Source organism: Lutra lutra, chromosome 2, assembly GCF_902655055.1.
Source record: "Lutra lutra chromosome 2, mLutLut1.2, whole genome shotgun sequence".
NCBI classification, from domain to species: domain Eukaryota; kingdom Metazoa; phylum Chordata; class Mammalia; order Carnivora; family Mustelidae; genus Lutra; species Lutra lutra.
In genome coordinates this window covers 182,119,496-182,143,513 of record NC_062279.1, presented here as the reverse complement: position 1 = coordinate 182,143,513, position 24,018 = coordinate 182,119,496, and the positions used below count along the sequence as shown (strand labels likewise).

Below are 24,018 nucleotides of genomic sequence, written 5' to 3'. Positions count from 1 at the left end.
CACAAGTAGGAAGAGAGGCAGGCAGAGAGAGAGGAGGAAGCAGGCTCCCTGCTGAGCAGAGAGCCCGATGAGGGGCTCGATCCCAGGACCCCAAGATCATGACCCGAGCCGAAGGCAGAGGCTTTAACCCACTGAGCCACCCAGACGCCCCTTAATTTAGTTTTCGGACAGCTTCAGATTCTTCTCCCAGGCTTGGAGTCAATTCCATGGCCATCCTCTATGTGCTTGCTCAGTGCAAACATCTCTGCTGGGTGCTGTGTGGTCATTCAAATGTGGCTGATTCCTCCAGCAATTTTTATCAGTGAGTGGACCAATGTGGCTAGAACTTAGCAAAGCAGGGGATGTCTCTTGGGGTTGGGGTTGGAAATAGGGCATTAAACTAATGGAGGAGGCTCAGGCTAGCTTCTGCAGATATAGGAAGACAATTGATGAGCAACATTACGGGCCAAGCTGAGACGCCGTGGCAAGAATTTATAAGGCATGTAATCCAGTTTATCCTATACCTGCTACCAGAGTAATCATCCTAAAGTTCCTTGGAATAATGTCATTCCATGCCTTAAAATCTTCAATGACTATTTCCTATGAAATGGAGAAGGAACACCTATTTTGCCAAAGTCATCTTATTTCCCCCATACTTATTTCTCCCAGGTTCTCTGTGTCCTCTAGTTAAACAAGATGAATCTATAATCTCCTGACAGCTTCTCTCCCATTCCCATGACTTTTCTCATGAATTCCTCTTTACCCAGAAAGAAAGGTCCTTTCACCAGCCTACTTTCGTTGGTTCAATCCTATCTGCTCGTGCTCTCATTTCCATTCAAGCTTAGATCCTTGCCTTCTCCTCCCTGCAATTTATGTTTTTCAGGCTTCGCTGCTTTGTTTTGGCTTCAGCTACTGGCGGGCACTTGTGGACGATGGAGGGCAGAAGTAGGAGGTGAAGTCATTTCTTCCACTCATTCTTTGCCTCCTGATGCATCTCCCACAATAATTCTGTCTTCCAGCCTAGAAGCCCTGGTTTTAGACTCTAATAATCTCCCTTTGCCCTGCATGTCTCCTGCTCTAGGACAGGGAGAGGGCCCTGTTACTGTTCATCTCTGGGTTTTCTCAGTTTCCCTGTTTAGGTTTTCCAGTGCTTTTGATATTGCTTCTCTCTATTGAACTGTCTGATTTCATCATTTTTCGAATTGGACCCTGATTGTAGACCTTGCTTCTATACTCTGCCATCTTAATGAACTTCTTTATAATCTAGCTGAAAGGGATTTTTTTTTCTTTTTTAAGCCACCCCCTGCTAGAGTTTAAAACATATCTGTTATTCCAGCTATCATTTTTTTTCTTAGACTATAACACTATGAAAAGATCTACACATTTTGAAACAAAGAAGAAACAATCTTGGAAATTAAAGAGGTGATAGGCAGTCATGAATACTTGCTTTTGTTCCCTTCGTGGGCCCAAACCATGTGTCTGGTGTGGTGCTCTCGTCTTCTTTCCTGCTACTAGTTGTAAGCTCTTTACGGCCACACTCATCTTTGGGCTTCTTTCTTACAGCATTTGGCAGAGAACTTTGTAAATAGGATTTAGTCATCCAAATGGACATAGGCATTAATTGCTTGCTACGTGTATTTTCATTTTCACTTCATTTTCTAATTATTCACTGCAAACATACAGAAATAAAATGAATTTTTCCATTGATTTTTGTCTTGAGACCTTGCTAAGTTTACTTATTTGTGCTAGTTTTTTTTTTTTTTTGTAGATGCTTTAGGATTGTCTAATATGCTTTCATGTCATCTGCAAATATAGTTTTCTTTCTTCACAATGTGGATGCCTTTAATTCTTTATTTTAAACTATTTTGGGGGCTGTGCTCACTTTGGCAGCACATAGACTAAAATATTTTGGGGGTTTATTGTAAGAGAGCTAGGACAATGTTGAATACCTCTATATTCTTGCCTTATTCTTGACTTTATGGGGAACATGTTCAGCCTTTCATTATTAAGTGTGATGCTAACTACAGCTTTATTGTACATGTTTTCTACTGGGTTGAGGAAATTTCTTTCTATTCCTAATTTGCTAAGGCTCTGTATTATGACTAGGTGTTGAATTTTGTCCAATACCTTTTCTTTTCTGTTGAAATTATCATATGACTTTTCTCATCTTTTTTCTATTAATATGGTGAATTTTACAGGCTGTTTTTCATATTAAAGTCTGTATTTTTTTTTTTTTTACAGATTTTATTTATTTATTTGACAGAGAGAGACACAGCGAGAGAGAGAACACAAGAAGGGGGATTGGGAGAGGGAGAAGCAGGCTTCCCGCTAAGCAGGGAGCCTGATGCTGGGCTCCATCCCAGGGACCCAGGGATCATGACCTGAGCCTAAGGCAGATGCTTAATGACTGAGCCACCCAAGCACCCCGGAAGTCTGTATTTCTTAAGTTATGAAATTGAATTTGGTATAATAGTTGTTTGAGGATTTTGTCTTTGGAAATTGATTCTCAGTGTTTCAGATTTGTAGGTCTGAAATGTCAGAAAAGTAACAACAACCTTGAAGCCTTTCCCGACTGTTACTTCCTCTCTCCCACTACTGTATTCAGAATTACAGATATGACTGGGGTAGTGCACCAAGGGCCCATAGCATAGAGCCCTATTGCATTAAGTATGATTCAGGAATTGCTTGAAACGGAATTACAGAAGGGTGCTTGGTAAAATTGTAGATTCATGTGTGCAAAGTCGTACTTCTTTCGTCCTCTGAGAGCAGAGCCCTGGTATCTGAATTTTAAACGAGTTTCATAGGTATCATTCTTACTGAATTCAGAGAACCACTGCTGCACAGTTAATTATGTCGGTATGTGTGGATTTGTGACCAAGGATATGCGGCATATCTTTTCTGCTATTTGACACAAAAGAGATCCTATTAATCTGATTGTAGAGATGTTAAAATTGAGTAAGGTTCAACTAGTAAGTGGTAGAATCAGGATTTGAACCCAAAATAGAGCCTGATGCTGAGCAATAGAATGGACAGCTTCCTGGGCATTCATAGCTCATGTTCCAAATTAAGTTTGCCTGAGCTGTCCACAAGATTTTCCCAATCATTTGCTTTGCTTTATTTTAGTGCAGTTTTTCACATTCTCACTTAAGTGAGAAATGTTTGTGATTCAGGTAAAAAATGAAAACTGAAACTTACTTTCTAAAAGCAATTGTTTCCCTGGGGCGCCTGGGTACCTTAGTCGGTTAAGTGTCTGCCTTTGGCTCAGGTCATGATCCGGGGTCCCTGGGATCAAGCCCCGAGAGTTGGGTCTCTGCTTAGCGGGGAGTCTGGTCCCTCCACCACCGTCGCTGCTCCCCCCCTTGCACTCGCTCTCAAATAAATAAATAAATAAATAAGTAAATAAAATCTTTATCAAAACTCTATGGTTGACAGGCAAGTTTAGAATGATGACATTTCAAATTAGTAGGGAAAAGATGGACTATTGATTATTGATTAAGTGCCATTTTAGAATATTGGCTAGTCATTTAGAAAATATAAAGTTAAATCTCTACATCACAACTTACACCAAAATAAATTAGAGGTGGATTAAACTGTTTAAGTGTGAAAAAGGAAACCACAGAAGCATTGAGGAAAATATGTTGATTAATAATTTTAAGGTCTGGAGTGGAATTTTGAGTATCTTTATTTTTCTATTTATATTTTCTCCTTTTTTTCCTAGAGTGAAATTTGTATTACTAGAGTGATGTATGTATTAAATATGATATATGTATTAAAATGTGATTGTGCAATTAAAAACAAATGTTTTTTTCCTATGTAAAAAGCTTAGGCCAAGAAGTTATAGAACAAGGGAACTCATTCTTCTTTTCTTCAGATACAAGCAAGGTCCTGGCTTGGTTTGTTCTGACATATTGGATATTTTATGTCCTTGTTTAGCCTTTAACTCACATAAACTTTTCTGTTTTAGCAAGCATGTATTCTCCCTTTCCTAGTCAGGAGGCATGAGGTCTCTCAGAGGGAGTATTCACTGATGTCAATAGCAAATCAGCATGCCGTAAATATAGCCAGAATAGTCACATCCATTCAGATACTGAAAAGGAGTCAATGAAATAACTTTCTTCCTAAAAAGTGCTGCTTCTTAGTCAAATTTAATTATATTTTAAAACATATGCCCATTTCATTAACATCACCGAAAATCTCGATTTACTTTTCGACTACAGGCTGCTAGGTATTTTCATCATTGTTTGGACACCAGAGTAAAACATAGAGCACCATCGATTGCTATCCTCAGCTGGAGATTTAACTTTTTGTGAAAAGCAAGTCGTTCTTTAATGTCTTTTAGTATAAAGAATGAGGTGTGTCTTATGCATCTTTCCACATCCCTTGATTGCTTTTCTCTTTTTTTGTTTTTTGCTTGTTAATGACAAAGTCAAGTTTGCTGTCCAAACCCAGAAATCGTGGTCGAAAAATAACGAAGTAAATAAAAACCTGGAGGGCAGGCCAGGAGCTTGTTGTGTGTGTGTGTGGTGGGGGGGTTGTAAATGACCAGCTGTCCAGAGAGGATAAGGCGGAGGCATGGAAGGTGCTGAAACCATGCCATGCACCTTCAGTACAAGAGCTAGTAAAAGGTGGCATTATTTTTGGAGCCGGAGCCCGTGCCCAGATACTGATTTTTCTTTTTTTCTGCTGACACCTGACACTTTAAGAGAGTGGGGAGCCTTGTTCTGGAGAGAGGCGGCTGGGAGGCACACCCGGTGTCCATTTCGAGGGATTTTCCTAGACCTCAGGCGTTCCTCCACGCGCATTTGGAGAAAATATCCCCAGGGATGAAATCCCCAGAGGGCAGCGCTGTGAACCCAGCAAGCTGGGGTAGGAGGGGCGCCCTAGGCACAGCTGCGTCCCATCGGACAGCAGGGCTTCTATGCCAGTGGTCGCAAAGCCGCAGTTGTAACCTGCGCACAGGCACACCGTTAGCGCCCACTAGGAACTTCTCCAAGTTGCGGGTGACAAGGCTGCGGCACACTGGAGACCAGGGGATGAACGTGAGCCGGTCCCCAATGCAGCGGCGTCCTCGCTGGGTCCTGGCAGAGCCTCACTAGAAAGGCGAGGAGCGGTGAGCCTGCGCGCCCTTTACCGCGCCTCCCCAAGAGCAAGAGGTTGGGCTCGAACCCACTGCGAGGTAGGACATTCCTGAGGGAATTCAGGATCTCTTGGTTCTTGGCATTTTCCTGAAGCCTGAAATGGAAGCACGGGAAGCCGAGCACGATATGTATCAGAGTAATTTAGAGGACTTGCTAAAAATGTGGATCAGGGGCGCCTGGGTGGCTCAGTGGGTTAAAGCCTCTGCCTTCCGCTCAGGTCATGATCCCGGAGTCCTGGGATCAAGCCTGCATCTGGCTCTCTGCTCGGCAGGAAGCCTGCTTTCCCCTCTCTCTCTGCCTGCCTCTCTGCCTACTTGTGATCTCTCTCTCTCTTTCAAATAAATAAATAAAATCTTAAAAATAAATAAAAATAAAAATGTGGATCAGTCGCAACCTTTTTCACTCCAAAGTTTGAATACCGTTCAAGAACTCCCCACCCCACCCCACCCCTCCTTTTTTGAATGCTTGGAGACATTCACAACTGATTACATTCATTTTGGTATTTTATTTTACTACTTTTTTTCTTACTTGTTTGATGTGTATGTGAGGTCTCTATAGCTTTGTTCTATGACTACATTGCCTGAATATTTTAAAGCTGGGGTAAATCCAAAATTTAAAAAAAAAATCTGCACCTCTGTTATATTCTTGAATTTTTAACAAATACACACGCAAAAAAACTCGCTGGTGGTAATTAAGGGTTTAGGCTACATCTGTATTCTATTAAGGAATAATTTCCAAATAAAATCATTATGACAGCCTTAGATGAATGGTAGAGTGGTAGTTTTGATTATTTATGTAAATAATAAAGTCTTTCCACTAATAGGGTTTTTTTTCTCCCTAGATATTAAACTTACCATGAAGAAAAATATTATCAATACATGGTACTCTTTTGTAAACGTTCCCAATGTGATTGCTCCAGATATTGAAAGTGAAATAAGAAGGATGGAAAATGGAGTGGGCAGGTAAATCCATGTATTTTTTCATGCATTTTTAAAAAATTATTTTTATTAACATGTAATGTATTATTTGCCCCAGGGATACAGGTCTGTGAATCATCAGGCTTACACATTTCACAGTACTCACCATAGCACATACCCTCCCCAATGTCCATAACCCCGTCACCCTATCCCTACCCCCCCACCCCCAGCACCCTCTCCATGCATTTTTAACACCAGCCACCATTCTTAAATTTAACTAGGTTTAATTTCAGTTTAACTTTTGTGACCTTGATCTTTGGAATTTATTTAATTTCATCCATTTATTTACACTTTGGAACAGCATAGCTTGTCTCACAAATGAACATAGATATTATTGTGGTCATTATTTAGAAGCACTCATGTCAAATGTTTCCTTACTCATGACAAGGCCTTTTCTTATGGGACATTTCAAATCAGCAGAGAAAGCATTGCCATAGATGAACGTGAAAATAATACAAAGTGTGAAATGCTAAATGTTTTAAAAGTATAATTTGAAGTGGTTATCCTATATTGTGCTAAGCGAAGAAAGTCAATCAGAGAAAGACAATTATCATATGATTTCACTCATAGGTGGAATTTATGAAACAGAACGGGTGAACATAGGGGAAGGGAGGGAAAAATAAAATAAGGCGAAATCAGAGAGGGAGTCAAACAATAAGAGACTCTTAACTATGGGAAACAATCTGAGGGTTGCTGGAGGGGAGGTGGATGGAAGAATGGGGTAACTGGGTGTTGGGCATGAAGGAGGGTGAGTGATATAACAAGCATTGGGTATTATATAAGACTGATGGATAACTGACCTCCTCCTCTGAAACTAATAATACACTTTATGTTAATTAATTGATTTGAAATAAAATAGATGCAATAAAGTTGTTACCCCATAACTGAATAGAGCATGTATAAATGTGGTTGAATTTATTTTTTGTGGGAAGAAATGTTATTACAGGGTTGTTCATACAAATGTATAATGTGACCTAAAGCACGGATTCATGCTTTCTATTTGACAAATATTAACATTAGTCAATGCATCGAATAAAAGAAATATGGAAGACTTGGAAGGTTGTTTCTCTTTTTTTTTTTTTTTTAGAGATTTTATTTATTTATTTGAAAGACAGAGATCACAGTAGGCAGAGAGCCAGGGAGAGAGAGGAGGAAGCAGGCTCCCCGCTGAGCAGAGACCCCGATGTGGGGCTCGATCCCAGGACCCTGGGATCATGACCTGAGCCAAAGGCAGAGGCTTTAACCCACTGAGCCATCCAGGCACCAGAAAGTTGTTTCTTAATTACACACATTTTACTGAATTGTTCATATGCCTTACCTAATTCCATGGATCCTGAAAGTTCTCATTTCACTCTAATTCAAGAGAGTTCTATGTTAGTTTCAGAGGGTAGGAGAAAGGATGAAGCCATGGTCCTCCTAATGAGAAATGTTACTCCTTCATAATGGTTTAAAACATTGATCTAATTCATCTCTGCCTCCTGTTGGACCATAGCTCCTTTTCTGATGATGATGATGATGATGATGATGATGGTGACAGCGCCTCCATGTTTGAAGAATCAGAGAATGAAAACCCCCATGCAAGGGGTTCCTGTAGACATAACTCACACAGAGTGGGGCCATCACAGAGGTGAGCATGATGATCTATTCCTCCTGATCTTTTAAACAATCATGTAGATGAAAGAAAGGTATTTTACTTCTCCACTTCGTGGACTTGGCAAATGTTTCTGCCACCTAGGCCACTTCGCAGGATCTTGGGAATAACCTGCTGCTTATCCTTTTCCTCTCTTGGGAAACTGCCAAGACCTGATGATTATTGATGATTGATGATTGAATGATGATTGAATATGGAATGATTGAATATTGAATATTGATGATTGATGATGCCAAGACCTGATGGTTATTGATGTTCATTGATGCCTTAGGCACCAACACTCCTGCGGATCATTTTCCCTGAGACCTGTCTCTGTCCCTGAAGAACCACATGCCACAGTCCTCCATGACTTTCCCTACCATGGACGTTATACAGATGGTGACTGTTATGCTTTCACTTTCCAGGGAGCAGTACCTGCCTGGTGCCCTTGCGCTTTTCAATGTTAACAACAGCAGCAATAAGGAGCAGTAAGTACATTTCCAATAGAAAACCAAAGCTGTGCTTTTAAAGAACACCATTAAGAAGGTAGGAATGTATCTGAATCTACTGCAGAGGAGATCTTTATTAGGAAAACTCTATTTAATACAATGGCTATAGTATTTTATTATTTTGTTATTTGGTTATTTACTTCTGAAAAAAGTGGCTACCTATATTAAAAGCAGCATGTATGTATGTATGTATATGTATGTGTTTGAATACATACAGAAAGCCATTGTCTGTAGTGTCAATGCAATTGCCCCTCCTTGTGGACAAAAAGAAATGAAATATCAGTCATCCTTTCTATTCCAGGCCAATACATCCCAGGTCAAGTTCCTTAGAAAACAGTCTCTGAGAGGGAGGTGTGTGTGCAAAGATTTATTGGGAGTGCTCTTAGTAATGATTTCCAGGAGAGTGGGGAGCAAGACTGGGCAGAGGGAGAAGTTGCTATGGGAAGTTCTAGAGGAGGGATGACCCTTCAGAGTTAGGTCATAGTTAGGCAGTAGGACTGGGCCTTTGCACATGCTCAGTCATTGGGTGAGGGCAGACCATAGGATGGGGGGCATAGCTTTGAGTCTGGTGGCCTTCGTCAGCCAAGGCCAGCCAAAGGAGAGGGAGCTGTGAGCTGTCAGCAACCAATACTTTTGGCTGGTGGGTGGGGAATGAGTGCCAGAGTTCTCTGCACTAGTGCATCTGGACAACACACTTCTTGCACTGTTCGTGTCTGATTTCCTCATATAGAAAATTCATCCTATGCGGGATTATACCTCCTCCAGGAGTCTTATTCTTTTTTCCTGAGAAAGCTTATAAGAGGATGGTTAATGGGATAAACCTAGGTCCCTGACAGCTGCAGCTGATCTTGAGGCTTTAACTGAAATTGCTTATGCTCTCCTTTCCTACACATTCTAGAATCCTGTCACCTCTGGTCAGCACTTTTGCTGGTCTAGATGATTTACTTCATGGGATGAATGATATAGACTCTTCTCCCTAAAGGATTTGGGGCCCTGGTCATCACCATACCCTTCTTGAGTTATACCTGCTGTATTTGTCCATTTACCACTAAAACTGGGCTGAAGAACACCAAAGACACCAGAGCAGATCACCTGTGTGCCAAATATACCCCTCCCCTACACACACACACATTGTACAACAGCAACACTATCTAGTTGTGATGAAAGAAGTCAGTTACTTTTGCCAGTATGGTGACTCCCTTTCTTGCCTATCAATTTTTTTTGGCACGAGGGGCCCAAAGTGCCTGGGGAGTAGTCATAGCTTAATGTCTAATGGGACACTAACTGTGTTGCCTGGAAGACACGTGATCCATCTGGAAACATGTAGATCCACAGACCATAAAGTTGTGGGGATGAGGAGGACACACTCTCTATGTGAGTCTCTCCTACTTAAACTCCTTGGTTCCCAGACCCATACATGGTTATTTCCTTTTCCATACCAAGTAGTTGTTGGTTCACCCCTTGAAGCTGTGTTATTTGAAGATTGACTTTACCAATTATCTTCTAGGGTCATCTCTAAGTAGAGCTATAGTGTAGACACAGCCCATTTTGACTTGTATCCGGATGTCAGGCTGAGCCATTCATAGACCATGCTCCTTTAACTCCTCCTGTAAGACCCCCGCCTATGGCCATGGTGAAGAGCTGAGGGAAAGGTGCTGATACAATAGTGGTAGAGCACATGGTGGTGGTGGGGGGGTTACTGTGCCCCATGCTTGATCCCAGATATTCCACTTCATCATGGGATGGATTACTGTACAACCTTATAACTTGCTAATTCCGGCAGAATCCAGCTCATGGTCAATAGCCATTTTCTGTTCCATGGTTATTTAATCCTCTTTCCAGGCCTTATTAACACGATGCTGTTGATAGAGTAGATCAATGTGACATTCTGAGGCATGCCCAGATGGTCCAGGTCCCTCTAGGCTGTGTCATGACATTGAGCAGGAGAGACAACATAGCCCGTGTGCTGCTTTCCATCTCATAACTATTTCTGCTCCTCTTCCCTAATAGTAATAAAAAAAAAAATCACACACTCACCATGACTGACCCAGAACATTGGGTATATGGTCTAGATCACATGAGAGCATTGTTTTTCACAATAGCCCAGGCAGCTGCAGCTGGGGCTACTCTGTGGTTGATTTTGCCATTGTCTACTGCCAGCTGCTAGTATCCATGTGGGTTTTGTAGGGACCAGACATTGAATGAAATGGTGGTGGGAGGGAACCACCAGCCCTGCCTGCATGAGGTCTTTAAGGATTGCATTTTCTTTCCTGTCCAGGATGCAATATGGTTTTCAGACAGCAGGTGGGGGGCAGCTAGAGGGCTTCTACTTGTCCCCACCCTCCCCACCCCCATTATCATCAACTCTTCCTCTACAAGCCAAGGAGCTTGTAGGGATGAGGGTTCTACCAATGTCCAAACATATATATTCCACTTTTACACTGAGGAACTGGAGAAATGACCACAGTGGGGGTCTTTAGACCCAGTGGAAGCCCCATAAGTCATATATTGTCAGTGATTTCATTCTTCAGTCAGTGATTTCATTTCTGAGCTGGCTCAGGTTTAGAAACTATGCATGAGGTTGTGACTTTTTATTGGGTTAAGTTGCTCTCAATCTCCTGATTATCCATTCCTGATCTGTTGTGACCGTACATGTTAAACAGCACCCTGACAAGCCAAAGGGATGTGCATCTATCTAGGAACAGATTCTATTAACCTCTTTCATAGCTCTCTGTGGGATAAGTCCCCTGCCTACCCATGCTCCCCTTAATGTTAATTACAGTTACTGGACCCATCTCTCTTCTGATGAGTAAACACTGCCACTGATTGCTTATTCCCAGGTTCTGTCATCCCTATTGCTCTCAGGGAACCCAGTTCTGTACCCAGTTCAGCATCTCCCACTATCAGCCCTAGCCCTGGCTTCCAGAGGACAGTACCACTGAGTTTCTCATCGATGCTGGTACCACTCCCACCAGCACATTTCTTATCATTTTTGTGTCCTCTGAGCCCTCTGAGGAACCACAGTCAGCTGGTGGACTGTCTTTCTTATCTGGGATGTCTACTTAAGCATATCACTTCTCTGAGTCTTCCTGGTACCTTCCTCTACCCTCTGCCATGGCCGTTTGTAATTTTATTGCACTTAGCATGAGCCGTCCCCTTTTCTGAGCTTCCGGGAGCCATCCAAGCAGCGTGTCAGCACCATTTCTTAGGATCTGTGCTAGGGTGTTAAAACCTGTATCAAAAGGGTGTGCTCTCATAGCAACAAATTCTCCCTTATCCAGTTCTATGTTGTGTTGCCCTTTGTACATGACGACCTTAGGTGCCAAGCCCCATCTCCTTGTCCATTCTGTTTCTTGCTCCTCCTCAATAGCAGCATTCCATTTCTGCTGGGCTATTCATATACAGAATAAATTCATTTGTACATTTGCACCTGAAAGTTTTTCTTCCCATTAACATCCCCATGCTTCTTCTCAACTTCTCCAACTCTTAACCTATACTTTGAGGCCTAGATCTAGCTCCCTCCTTGTAACTACCTCTCTGACCACCCTCCTGGTTGTGAGATGCCTGTTCACTCACGTCTGAATAATAAACTTTCCCAAGACATCTGAGCCAACGATGGCAACCTATTTTTGACCTTAGATCTGCCTGCCTCCAGGTTTCATCCTTCAGCTGATAGGGAGAGAGCCAAACTGTAGGAAGAGGCCTCTAATCACATATTCTCGACTGCAGAAGAAATTGCATATAGAAAAAGGCGATCTCAAATCCAGTAAATAATTCTAAGAATTAGGGTTCTAGTGTGTGGAGCTTTCTGACTACTCATGAAAAATTGCCACAATTAGGATTATCCCTCTAAAGAAAATTGATGGCATTTTCTTGAAATTTCTCAAAGCTCTTACTCAATAATAAATAATAATAAATTATTATATATATTAATATGTATAACATCATTATACATATTATATATAATAAATTATTATAAGTGATATCAAGAAACTTAAACTTTAAGTAAAATTGTTTTGGGGGCACCTGGGTGGCTCAGTGGGTTAAAGCCTCTGCCTTCAGCTCAGGTCATGATCCCAGTGTCCTGGGATCGAGCCCCACATTGGGCTTTCTGCTCTGCAGGGAGCCTGCTTCCTCCTCTCTCTCTCTCTGCATACCTCTCTGCCTACTTGTGATCTCTGTCTGTCAAATAAATAAATAAAATCTTTGAAAAAAATTGTTTTGGACACTTGGAGACCTTGAAATTGCACCCATGGGAGCTGTTGCTTCCTAAATTTCCCCTGTTGGGTTTATGCCTCTATCCACCTCCATTTCCTTCAATTTTTAACATGTACTAACCCAGGAAATTTTGTGTGTGTGTTTTTTTTATCATTGGATGCATGTCCATTTTTGTAGAACTCTCCAGCAGAAAACCAAATTTCTGGTCTCTGAGCATGGGTTTCTGAATTCAAGGCTCAATAGAGAGGAAAGTAAATAAGAATGGAAGTCAGAATGTAATTTGATGATGTGACTTAGACATTTCTTTTTTAGAGAGCCAAAAGAGAAAAAGAAAAAGAAAAAAGAAAAGAAGAGGTAAGTTAGACTTTGGCATGAGTGATCCCAGGTTTTTGGGCCTATAACATTTTTGTATCTTATTACTAACTACATCTCTCACTTTTTAGCAAAGCAGATGATAAAAATGAAAACAAAAAGGACTCAGAGAAGAAAAAGAAGAAAGCAAAGGAAAAAGAGAAGAAAAAGAAAGAGGAAAAAGACAAAGATAAGAAAGAAGAGTAAGTGGCATTGAAATTAGGAACAAATTTATAATGGATTTTGAATGCAGGGTAATTTCCTGAAAGTTTATAGTTATGAAGCCTTGACTAAAAGACTACATATGTTGTTATAAAATGTGAATCAATTTTTTTTAATTTCCTTAAAATGAGCAGTGGTAGCTTTATTCTTAGTTTTCTCATCAAAAATTTTCAATGCTATGGTTAATTATCTTTCTGAAGCTCTGGTGAAGATAAATTTACCATTGAGAGATATTTAGGTTTCAAGAAAATTGTGTTCCTAGGGTCTTAACATTAATTTTTTATGTTGAAATAAAAAATATAGCAATTTTATTAACATTTTTGAGTCATAAATGCTCAAGCAAATAATCCAAAAGTAAGCAAATTTCCTTGCAAAAGCCATGCTTAATTTTGAGAGCAGTCCAAATGCTTATCAGCACCAGCCATTTGAAAGACCCCCCCCTTTTTTTTTAAGATTCTACTTATTTATTTGACAGAGAGAGAGAGAGAGGGTAAAAGCAAACACAATCGGGGGAGCAGAAGAGGGAGAGGGAGAAGCAGGCTCTTCACTGAGCGGGGAACCTGATGTGGGACTCGAGCCCAGGACCCTGGGATCATGACCTGAGCTGAAGACAGACGATTAATCGACTGAACCACTCAGGTGCCCCTGAAAGATCCTTTTTAAACAAATATTTGAGGGTTAGAATTTCATGAGGGTAAGGCTGAGTGATATTTTCAGTTATCTTTTTACTTTTTACTAAAGGGAGTTTTTTTGTTTGTTTGTTTGCTGATCCAAGTGAAAGATGTTTTTATTTTATTATTTTATTTTATTTATTTTTTTATTTTTTTCAGGGTTCCAAGATTCATTGTTTATGCACCACACCCAGTGCTCCATGCAATATGTGCCCTCCTTAACACCCACCAGGCTCACATAACCCTCTACCCCACTCCTCTCCAAAACCCTCGGTTTGTTTCTAAGAGTCTACATTCTCTCATGATTTGTCTCCCCCTCCGATTCCCCCCAATTCACTTTTCTTTTCCTTCTCCCAATGTCCTCTATGTCATTTCTTATGCTCCACAAGTAAGTGAAATCATATGATAATTGACTCTCTCTGCTTGACTTATTTCACTCAGCATAATCTCCTCCAGTCCCATCCATGTTAATACAAAAGTTGGGTATTCATCCTTTGTGATGGCTGAGTAATATTCCATTGTATATATGGACCACATCTTCCTTATCCATTTGTCTGTTGAAGGGCATCTTGGCTCTTTCCACTGTTTGGAGATTGTGGCCATTACTGCTATGAACATCAGGGTACAGATGGTATCTTTGGGGTTTTCTAAACTTAAAAAAAAAACTCTTTACCACATAATATTCACTTATTTTTGCCTGCTGGAAAGCTGTTAAAGCTTTTACAAAAGGGAAAAATCCGTAATAATATGGGCTTGGGGTGCCTGGTTAGGTCAGTCAGTAAAACATGTGACTTTTGATCTTGGGGTTGTAAGTTCAAGCCCCATGTTGGGTGTAGAGATTACTTAAAAAGAAATCTTTTAAAAAGCCCTTAAAAAAACTCACCACCACCACCACCAACAACAAACCCCCCACCCCGCCAAAACACAATGTAGGTTGACACTAGAAAATTTTAAAAATTTTCCATTTGACTATATATTTCCTTTCTCCCTCCCTCCCTCCTTTTTCCCTTCCTTCTTTCCTGCCTTCTTGCTTTCCCTCTGCCCTCTATTGCCTCTTCATCCTTCACCAGATGCTTATCAACAAGGACTTTTTATTAGATTGTGCTATATTCTTCTTTCCATACAAGAGAGAAAGAACCCATGAGTTCCCGCTCACAGCATAGTTCCTGATTACTTTGTCTCCTGGTAGGGGGAGTGGCAACGCCCCATTCTCTTACCACCCATAACCCTACCAAAGAGGTCTACGGCATATCCAGAGTTTAGCATGATCTGTGGCACCATTCCTTTTTTTTTTTTTTTTAAAGATTTTATTTATTTATTTGACAGAGAGATCACAAGCAGGCAGAGAGGCAGGCAGAGAGAGAGGAGGAAGCAGGCTCCCCGCTGAGCAGAGAGCCCGATGCGGGGCTCGATCCCAGGACTCTGAGATCATGACCTGAGCCGAAGGCAGCGGCTTAACCCACTGAGCCACCCAGGCGCCCCTGTGGCACCATTCCTTCTCAGGAGTTGGATTGATAGAAATGTCTGCAGCATCACAGTACAACAAGGATGTTTAAAAAATCTCATGCAAGCTTTAATGTAAGACTGGTAATTTAACTATCTATCTAGTCCTCACTAAGCAATTTCTCACGCCTATCACACTCATGGCAAGCTAGTTTTCTCCCTGCAGAGTGAGTTTCTCCAGCTTACTTCTGTTTCATGAACTGTGGGTGATGGACATAACCGTATTTGATATGTGAAATAAAAATGTCCTTGTTTCTTGATAATCTCCCACTTTCTAATTGCTGCTAGGGAGAAGAAAGAAGTCATGGTTATTGATCCCTCGGGAACCATGTATTACAACTGGCTGTTCTGCATCTCTTTACCTGTTATGTACAACTGGACTATGGTTATTGTAAGGTATCTATATTTTTGTGGATCTCGACCTGCTTCTGGTTTCTAAGTTACCTGACTTAACGGTTTGGTCAAGGGCTTTTTGGGACGTATCTCTTTTCTCCACCACAGGTTGTAAAGAGAGGTTATGTTATTCTCAATGTGTTTTCCTAAGCTCAGGAGTAGGTGCTTTGCTTCTCAGTATACTTAGAAATCCAGTACTGGACTGGGAGTGAGAGGACCTTTTTAAACTTTTGATTGCTGAACTGTGTCATTAGAATTTTGGGAGAAACTTAGTTATTTTATTTATGTACTTTTCAGACTATAAGAAAAACATGTTGCCAAGAGTGGAAAAAGATCAAAGACCTAGGTTGTCTTAGAGCAAGATGTGTTTCCCAAGCGATTTTTCTATGGTTTTCTGTCTTTTAGACAGTAAGCATCTTGGCCGTCCAGAACCACGCACAATTCCTTGACGCATTTTAGAGACAGATCGTAAGAACCTGGTTATTAATGTGTGTGACCCATTGTATTTTGACATTAGCTTGAGACTATTTATTTTTATTTGATGTCTTCACAGTGTGAACTAGTGTAATGGAAAGAATGTTGGAATTCAGAAGCAGGAGAAAGCTTAATCCATCTGCCCATATTCAGAAGAGCCATGGTGAATTAAATGGGCCTAAGGCCCCTCTTAGTCTTAGTGCATCATATCTCTTATCATGATAAAAATTATGCAGAGAGGACGTTTACTTAAACTTGCCCCCATTTCATTTTAATCACACAAGTTTTTCTTTTACAGAGCATGCTTTGAGGAACTTCAGTCTGATTACCTAGCATATTGGGTCATTTTAGATTACATATCCGATGTAATCTATCTTCTTGATATGTTTGTACGAATAAGGACGGGTAAATATATTCAGTTTTGGATATTTTGTAATTTTGTGCTTTTATCTCTAGGGTATGATTTGAAATGTTGTAATTCAAGTATTCTTTGAAATAAACTCACAAAAATCTATTTTAGAGGAAAAGGCACTGTTGAAAGTAAGAGTACCATATACCGGGGGTAGGAGAAGAGTGAATGAAACAAGATGGGATTGGGAGGGAGACAAACCATAAGGGACTCTTAATCTCACAAAACAAACTGAGGGTTGATGGGGGGAGGGGGTTGGGAGAGGGGGGTGGAGTTATGGATATTGGGGAGGGTATGTGCTATGGTGAGTGCTGTGAAGTGTGTAAACCTGGCGATTCGCAGACCTGTACCCCTGGGGATAAAAATATATGTTTATAAAGCTGTAAAAAAAAAAGAAAGAAAAAAGAAAGGATGAATACCCAAGTTTTGTAGCAACATGGACGGGACTGGAAGAGATTATGCTGAGTGAAATAAGTCAAGCAGAGAGAGTCAATTATCATATGGTTTCACTTATTTGTGGAGCATAACAAATAGCATGGAGGACAAGGGGAGATGGAGAGGAGAAGAGAGTTGAGGGAAATTGGAAGGGGAGGTGAACCATGAGAGACTATGGACTCTGAAAAACGATCTGAGAATTTTGAAGGGGTGGGGGGTGGGAGGTTGGGGGCACCAGGTGGTGGGTATTGTAGAGGGCACGGATTGCATGGAGCACTGGGTGTGGTGCAAAAATAATGAATACTGTTATGCTGAAAAAATAAAAAAAAAATAAAAAAAAAAAAAGAGTACCATATACCTACCCAAAAGCTTAGGTCACTACAACCGATTCACTTAATTGGGCAACCTTTGAATGTGGATTGGTGGCTTTTCCCCCATTAACTTATTCATTGGGTTAGAGCCATGGGAGAGGAATAAAGAGAAGAGAAATGTTCTGCCAGCTCTGTGGGGAAAGGGTAATTGCTCCCTAACAGAGAGATACTATGAAGACACATGGTGGGGGGGGGTGTCATTGTATACAACAGAGCGGTACTAGAATTTTTTTTAAATATAGATTCTTTTTTTTTTTTTAAAGATTTTATTTATTTTTTTGACAAAGAGAGATCACAAGTAGGCAGAGAGAGAGAGGGGGAAGCAGGCTCCTGCTAAGCAAAGAGCCTGATGCGGGGCTCAATCCCAGGACACTGAGATCATGACCTGAGCTAAAGATAGAGGCTTAACCCACTGAGCCACCCAGGGACCCCTGTACTAGAATTTTTGTAAAAGTACACAAATCCTTAATTCAACTTTGGGGTCCTTGTGGGCATCGTTGACCAGGGAGTAGGTAGGGTCTGATAACTTCCCCTTAAGTATTCTTGTTCAGTGGGTATAATTTACCGTTTCTACGCTGAGCTCTGTGTTCCAAGGTAACCGCTGTGCAGAGAATAGCATTTAAGAATCACTCTAGGGGCACCTGGGTGGCTCAGTGGGTTGAGCTTCTTCCTTCAGCTCAGGTCATGGTCTCAGGGTCCTGGGATTGAGCCCCACATCTGGCTCTCCGCTCCGCAGGGATCCTGCTTCCCCCTCTCTGTCTGCCTGCCTCTCTGCCTGCTTGTGAACTCTGTCTGTCAAATAAATAAATAAAATCTTAAAAAAGAAAGAGAGAATCATTCTATAAGACAGGGACATGCTCTACATATCAGTGTGCTGGAGCAATGCTCCCATTGTTATGTCCTACTCGCAGCTCCGGTAGCCGGTATAGGAAGAGGAACAAATTCATTCTCGGGTGAAATGTATCAGAATGCTGACATTCAAGGCCCACTGCAGCAACACGGGAGAAGGGGAGATCCCAGACGACTAAGGAAGCTGGGGGGACAAAAAGGAGAGAGAAAACAAACCTCTGAAGGACACTTATTCTTCACAGTGAAGGGACAAGACAAGAACACATGTAATGGGCAGTAAGGCAGGTGCCCAAACTTCAACGGTTGGGCTGGGATTCTGACAAGAGAGTGGCGTGAGGCCTTAGGCACAGTGTGAGGGTGTTTGGAAAATTTCCAAGAACGCTATTTGTAAAAGGAATCCTTTAGCTGGGTAGAGATACTGGCACTGGAGAGATTTGTGTACATACAACGTACATATGTGTTACATATAAGCTTTCACTTTTACACTTACAAAGTTTTATTTTTTATTTCTTCAAAAGATTATTTTCCATAGCTATATGTTGATCAGTACCCATATCTTATTACATTGTTCAAAGCATGTTTATTGGAAATGAACTCTTTTTAAAAAATATTTATTTATTTATTTATTTGTTTGTTTATTTTAGAAAGCTTGAGAGAGTAAGTAGGGGGAGGGGTAGATGGAGAGAATCTTCATTTTGGGCTCATCGCAGAACCCAGTGCAGGACTCAGTGGGGGGCTCGATCTCATGACCCACGAAATCATGACCCATGAGATCATGGCATGGGCCGAAACCAAGGGTCGGTTGCTTAACTGACTGAGCCACCCAGGCACCTCTATTGGAAATGAACTCTTGTTTTCAACTCAGTGGGTTATTTTAGAAATATTCATAATGGCGTAAAAATGAAAAAAAAAAAACCATTAAATTGTTGTGTTTTTTTCTTCTATTTTAGGTTACTTAGAACAAGGACTGCTGGTGAGGGAAGAGACTAAGCTCATAGAGAAATATAAATCCACCTTGCAATTTAAACTTGATTTTCTTTCAGTGATGCCCACTGATCTGCTGTATTTTAAGCTGGGGTGGAGCTATCCAGAAATTAGATTAAACAGACTGTTAAGGATCTCTCGAATGTTTGAGTTCTTCCAGAGAACAGAAACCAGAACCAACTACCCCAACATCTTCAGGATTTCCAACCTTGTTATGTATATCGTCATCATTATCCACTGGAACGCATGTGTGTACTTCTCTATTTCCAAAGCTGTCGGATTTGGAAATGATACATGGGTGTATCCTGATGTTAATGATCCCGAATTTGGCCGTTTGGCTAGAAAATATGTATACAGCCTTTACTGGTCTACACTGACTCTGACTACAATTGGGGAAACACCGCCCCCTGTGAGGGATTCCGAGTATGTCTTTGTGGTGGTTGATTTCCTAATCGGAGTGCTAATTTTTGCTACCATCGTTGGTAACATAGGTTCTATGATTTCCAACATGAATGCTGCCCGAGCAGAATTTCAAGCAAGAATCGATGCGATCAAGCAGTATATGCATTTTCGAAATGTAAGCAAAGATATGGAAAAGAGAGTTATCAAATGGTTCGACTACCTGTGGTCCAACAAAAAAACAGTTGATGAGAAGGAAGTCTTGAAGTATCTCCCCGATAAGCTGAGAGCAGAGATTGCCATCAACGTTCACTTAGACACTTTAAAAAAGGTGCGTATTTTTGCGGACTGTGAAGCTGGGCTTTTGGTGGAGTTGGTCTTGAAACTGCAACCCCAAGTCTACAGTCCCGGAGATTACATTTGCAAGAAAGGGGATATTGGACGGGAGATGTACATCATCAAGGAAGGCAGACTCGCTGTGGTGGCTGATGACGGAGTCACTCAGTTTGTGGTACTGAGTGACGGCAGCTACTTCGGTGAGATCAGTATCCTTAACATTAAAGGCAGCAAAGCCGGCAATCGGAGAACAGCCAATATTAAAAGTATCGGCTACTCAGATCTGTTCTGTCTCTCCAAAGACGACCTCATGGAAGCTCTCACTGAGTACCCGGACGCCAAAACTATGCTAGAAGAGAAGGGAAAGCAAATCTTGATGAAAGATGGTCTACTGGATATAAATATTGCAAACGCTGGAAGTGACCCCAAAGATCTCGAAGAGAAGGTCACCCGAATGGAGGGGTCGGTAGACCTCTTGCAAACGAGGTTTGCTCGGATCCTGGCTGAGTATGAGTCAATGCAGCAGAAACTGAAGCAAAGACTAACCAAAGTTGAGAGATTTCTGAAGCCACTCATTGACACAGAATTTTCAGCTCTTGAAGGATCTGGAGTTGAAAGCGGGCTCCTGGACTCCACTCGGGACTGAAAAAGTGGTCACTAACAAGGACGTGCCTCATGATCCTTTCGGGGGTGGGATTAAGCAACTCTAAATTGGAAGAAGAAGAAGGTGCAGCTGGGGCACTTTTTCCGTAAGGGGAGTGTGCTCAGGTGGAGGGAACAAGACCCACACACTCCTCTGTGAGGTAGTGAGATTAAAGGATTGCCGTCCTTAGGATTTTTCAGAATGGATAACATGCAAAGATAGAGAAGGATTAACTTGTCAGTATCTGTGTCTTCTGATTTTTTTCATGTATGCTCCTTTTATGTAAATATTCTTTATAAAAGTGAACAAGTACCCCTCACTTTCAGGCAGTTTACACTGTGGAGGAACAACTGGGAATTACCGGGTCCATCATGTCCAGGATACCATGTTAAAAAGAATTAGAATGCAATAAACTAAAGTAAGTCACAAAACTGGAGTGAATATTGTTTATTTGATAATTTAGTAGGGAGTTTAGGATCTGTTAGAGCTTTTTAGGGTCTTTTAATCTCCTTTAGGGTCATTTTAGTCTCCTTTAGGGTCATTTTAAGGACATTAATCCTTGTAGTCTAGGACTTAGGAAGGGTGGTGAAGAGAGAACTTCTCACGATAAAAGTGTGACAAATCAGACTTTGCATATCTATGCTTATATATAAATATATAACATTAAAAATCATAAAAATCATAAAATGGGGGCGCCTGGGTGGCTCAGTGGGTTAAAGTCTCTGCCTTCAGCTCAGGTCATGGGATCGAGCCCCACATTGGGCTCTCTGCTCAGCAGGGAGCCTGCTTCTTCCCCTCTCTCTCTCTGCCTGCCTCTCTGCCTACTTATGATCTCTGTCTCTCAAAAGAATAAAATCTTTAAAAAAATATTTTAAAAAATCATAAAATGTAGGAATGTTTTATAACAAATTTTTTTCTTTCAAGATTTTACTTAAATTCAAGTTAGCTAACATATACGGTAGTATTAGTTTCAGCGGTAGAATTTAGTGATTCATCACTTGCATATATCCCCCTGTGCTCATTACAACAAGTACCCTCCTTAATGCCCATCGCTATTTACCCCAGCTCCCCACCTACCTCACCTACAGCAACCCTCAGTTTGTACTTTTATGATAATTTTTTCAGATTCTCTGATTATTAAGGCCTGATAGCAAGGACTACTATCTTCCTTATCTGACTGGCCAGCAATAAAAAAAGGTATAAAAATAATTCCATTGCTGGATGATTAACAAAGAAAATTGTTTTAATGTCTGGAAAGGAGATGTGTAAGTTCTACGGACCAGCGCGGGCATCATCAGGCAACTTCCTAGAAATTCAGAATCTCAGGCCCTACCTCATGACTACTGGATGAGAATATGCTTTTTAGCAAGCCCCCTGGGTGATTCATACCCACATTAAATCTTGAGAAGCACCCAACTAGAGAGCCAGGAAGGAGTTAATGGGATTGTTCTAGAAATTTCAGAAAAGGGTACTGTATGACAGGTGTGTGGTTGAGAAAGACTTTGCTAGTCAATCATATAGCTTTCTACCACTGAACCCAGATGTGGTTTAAAAAAATCTTAACAGAGGTCACTGGAGTTGATATAAAATTTCTATCTCTGCCTATAATAATATGACTTAACATGGCATCTTGGAAATTTGACGTTTCAGATATTTCTGTGGACCTTGATCAGTGTATGCCTATGGTAGACTGTATTCTGTTCTACCAAAACAAATATTCATTAAACTGCACATGGTATTTGCAGTCTCATGTTGGCATTTTTTAAAAAAGATTTTATTTATTTACTTGACACAGAGAAATCACAAGTAGGCAGAGAGGCAGGCAGAGAGAGAGAGGAGGAAGCAGGCTCCCTGCTGAGCAGAGAGCCTGATGCGGAACTGGATCCCAGGACCCTGAGATCATGACCTGAGCTAAAGGCAGAGGCTTAACCCACTGAGCCACCCAGGGGCCCCTCATGTTGGCATTTTACGTTTCATCTATTCAATAACAGCTATCAAGTATTTCTTCCCTACAGAGGAAGTGACTAGTTCTGGAGTGTAATTAATATATAACATGGTTTCTGCCTGAGACAACTTCTTCTTCTTCTTCTTCCTTCTTCTTCACACACATTTTATTCTTTGTTCTGTGTGTTGCTTGTTGCAAAAACCTCTAAGACACTGTAAAGAGCCTTGATCTGCTAAGATAGGAATGAGTGAGGGTTACATACCTGTCTCAGGGCCTGGGTCCCAAGCAGAGCAATCCCAGTCATAGCCCCCAGGAGGGTGGGTACTTTGAGTTTTACTTCTGCTAGAGACATCCAAGTGTTCTGATTTCATGAACTCTGACCCGCAGCTCTATGAGCCTTTCTGATGCATATATTTGACAGGGGGCAGATTCTTGATTCAAAGACCTGGAGTCAGGACGTCTTAGCCAACTCCTTTTCCATGACGCCTTCAGGTGGAGGCTCTGACAGGTGGTGACGGGGTTCCAGTTCAGACGAGGGAGGGCCGGTTGAAATTTGAAGATCTTTATTAACTGTGTCTGAGAGCCGATGAGAGAGAATTCTGGGACTCATTGACAGCAGATCAATGAGGGAGCAGGAACCCAATCAGCTAGCCTTCCCAGTGTGTCTGACCCCCAACTCTGTTATAATGTAATGTTCTTATAGGAGTAGATCTCTCAAAGTTTTGCATAGATCTTAAAAAAACACAACTTTTCCTACTTGAAATATGATGAGATTCAACTTTTTACCATTAGGTGGCAATGTTGGTCTACAATTACAACCTTCAAAGTTGAAATTTTCTTCATAGAAATTGTAGGTAGTAAAATCAGAGCTCTGGCAATAATGGGCATTTTTTTTCCAAAAAGATTTCCAGAAGATTTTAGCATGGCACACTCGATGCAAGCCTAACATTAAAACACGATCAAATAAGATTTACTATGCAAATTGAATGGATAAAGCAACAAGACAGATTGAAGCATTGTAGTATTTCTTAATTTCAGAGAGTTTCAAAAGCAGTAATGACAGCTACATTACGAGAAGCTTTTTGCCACTGTGTAAGGTATGTATTAGAGGTAGGCAAAAGGAATAAAAAAGGGGGCAAGCAGCATTTATATTGAAATTCAGGTTATGTTTTAATTTTTTTTTAAAGTCCATTGCTTTAAAAAGTTGGCAACTACTGGTCTGTTTTGTTTTTTTTTTTTTAAGATTTTATTTATTTACTTGACAGAGAGAGAGATCACAAGTAGGCAGAGGCGGGGAGGGGGAGGGGGCCTGGGTAGCAGGCTCCCTGCTGAGCAGAAAGTCCCATGCCATGGGGGGCTCGATCCCAGGACCCTGAGATCATGACCTGAGGCAAAGGCAGGGGCTTAACCACTGAGCCACCCAGGCATCCCTACTGGTCTGTTTTAACAGTGTTGGAAGTATGCCGGGGTAAAACACTGCCAATTAAGGTACTATTCTCCCCATGACTACAGAAACAGTATTTTTGGATGTCTTCATTTTATAGACTGTTCGGAACATAAAATACCAAAGAGCAGGCTTACA

At 41.2% G+C, this 24,018-nt stretch overlaps 1 protein-coding gene across 1 annotated transcript in view; it reads left to right on the top strand.

The window, feature by feature from the left end:
- The window catches only part of CNGA1 (cyclic nucleotide gated channel subunit alpha 1), a 35,964-nt gene extending 15,056 nt beyond the window's left edge, over positions 1 to 20,908 (top strand). The window contains exons 3-10 of the mRNA XM_047719230.1: positions 5,959 to 6,079; positions 7,587 to 7,721; positions 8,150 to 8,212; positions 12,764 to 12,805; positions 12,895 to 13,005; positions 15,487 to 15,594; positions 16,364 to 16,470; positions 19,080 to 20,908. Of these exons, the coding sequence (XP_047575186.1) occupies positions 5,973 to 6,079; positions 7,587 to 7,721; positions 8,150 to 8,212; positions 12,764 to 12,805; positions 12,895 to 13,005; positions 15,487 to 15,594; positions 16,364 to 16,470; positions 19,080 to 20,494 (2,088 nt within the window). The 5' untranslated portion in view covers positions 5,959 to 5,972 and the 3' untranslated portion in view covers positions 20,495 to 20,908. The remainder of the gene's footprint in view (positions 1 to 5,958; positions 6,080 to 7,586; positions 7,722 to 8,149; positions 8,213 to 12,763; positions 12,806 to 12,894; positions 13,006 to 15,486; positions 15,595 to 16,363; positions 16,471 to 19,079) is intronic.
- The last annotated feature ends 3,110 nt before the right edge of the window (positions 20,909 to 24,018 follow it).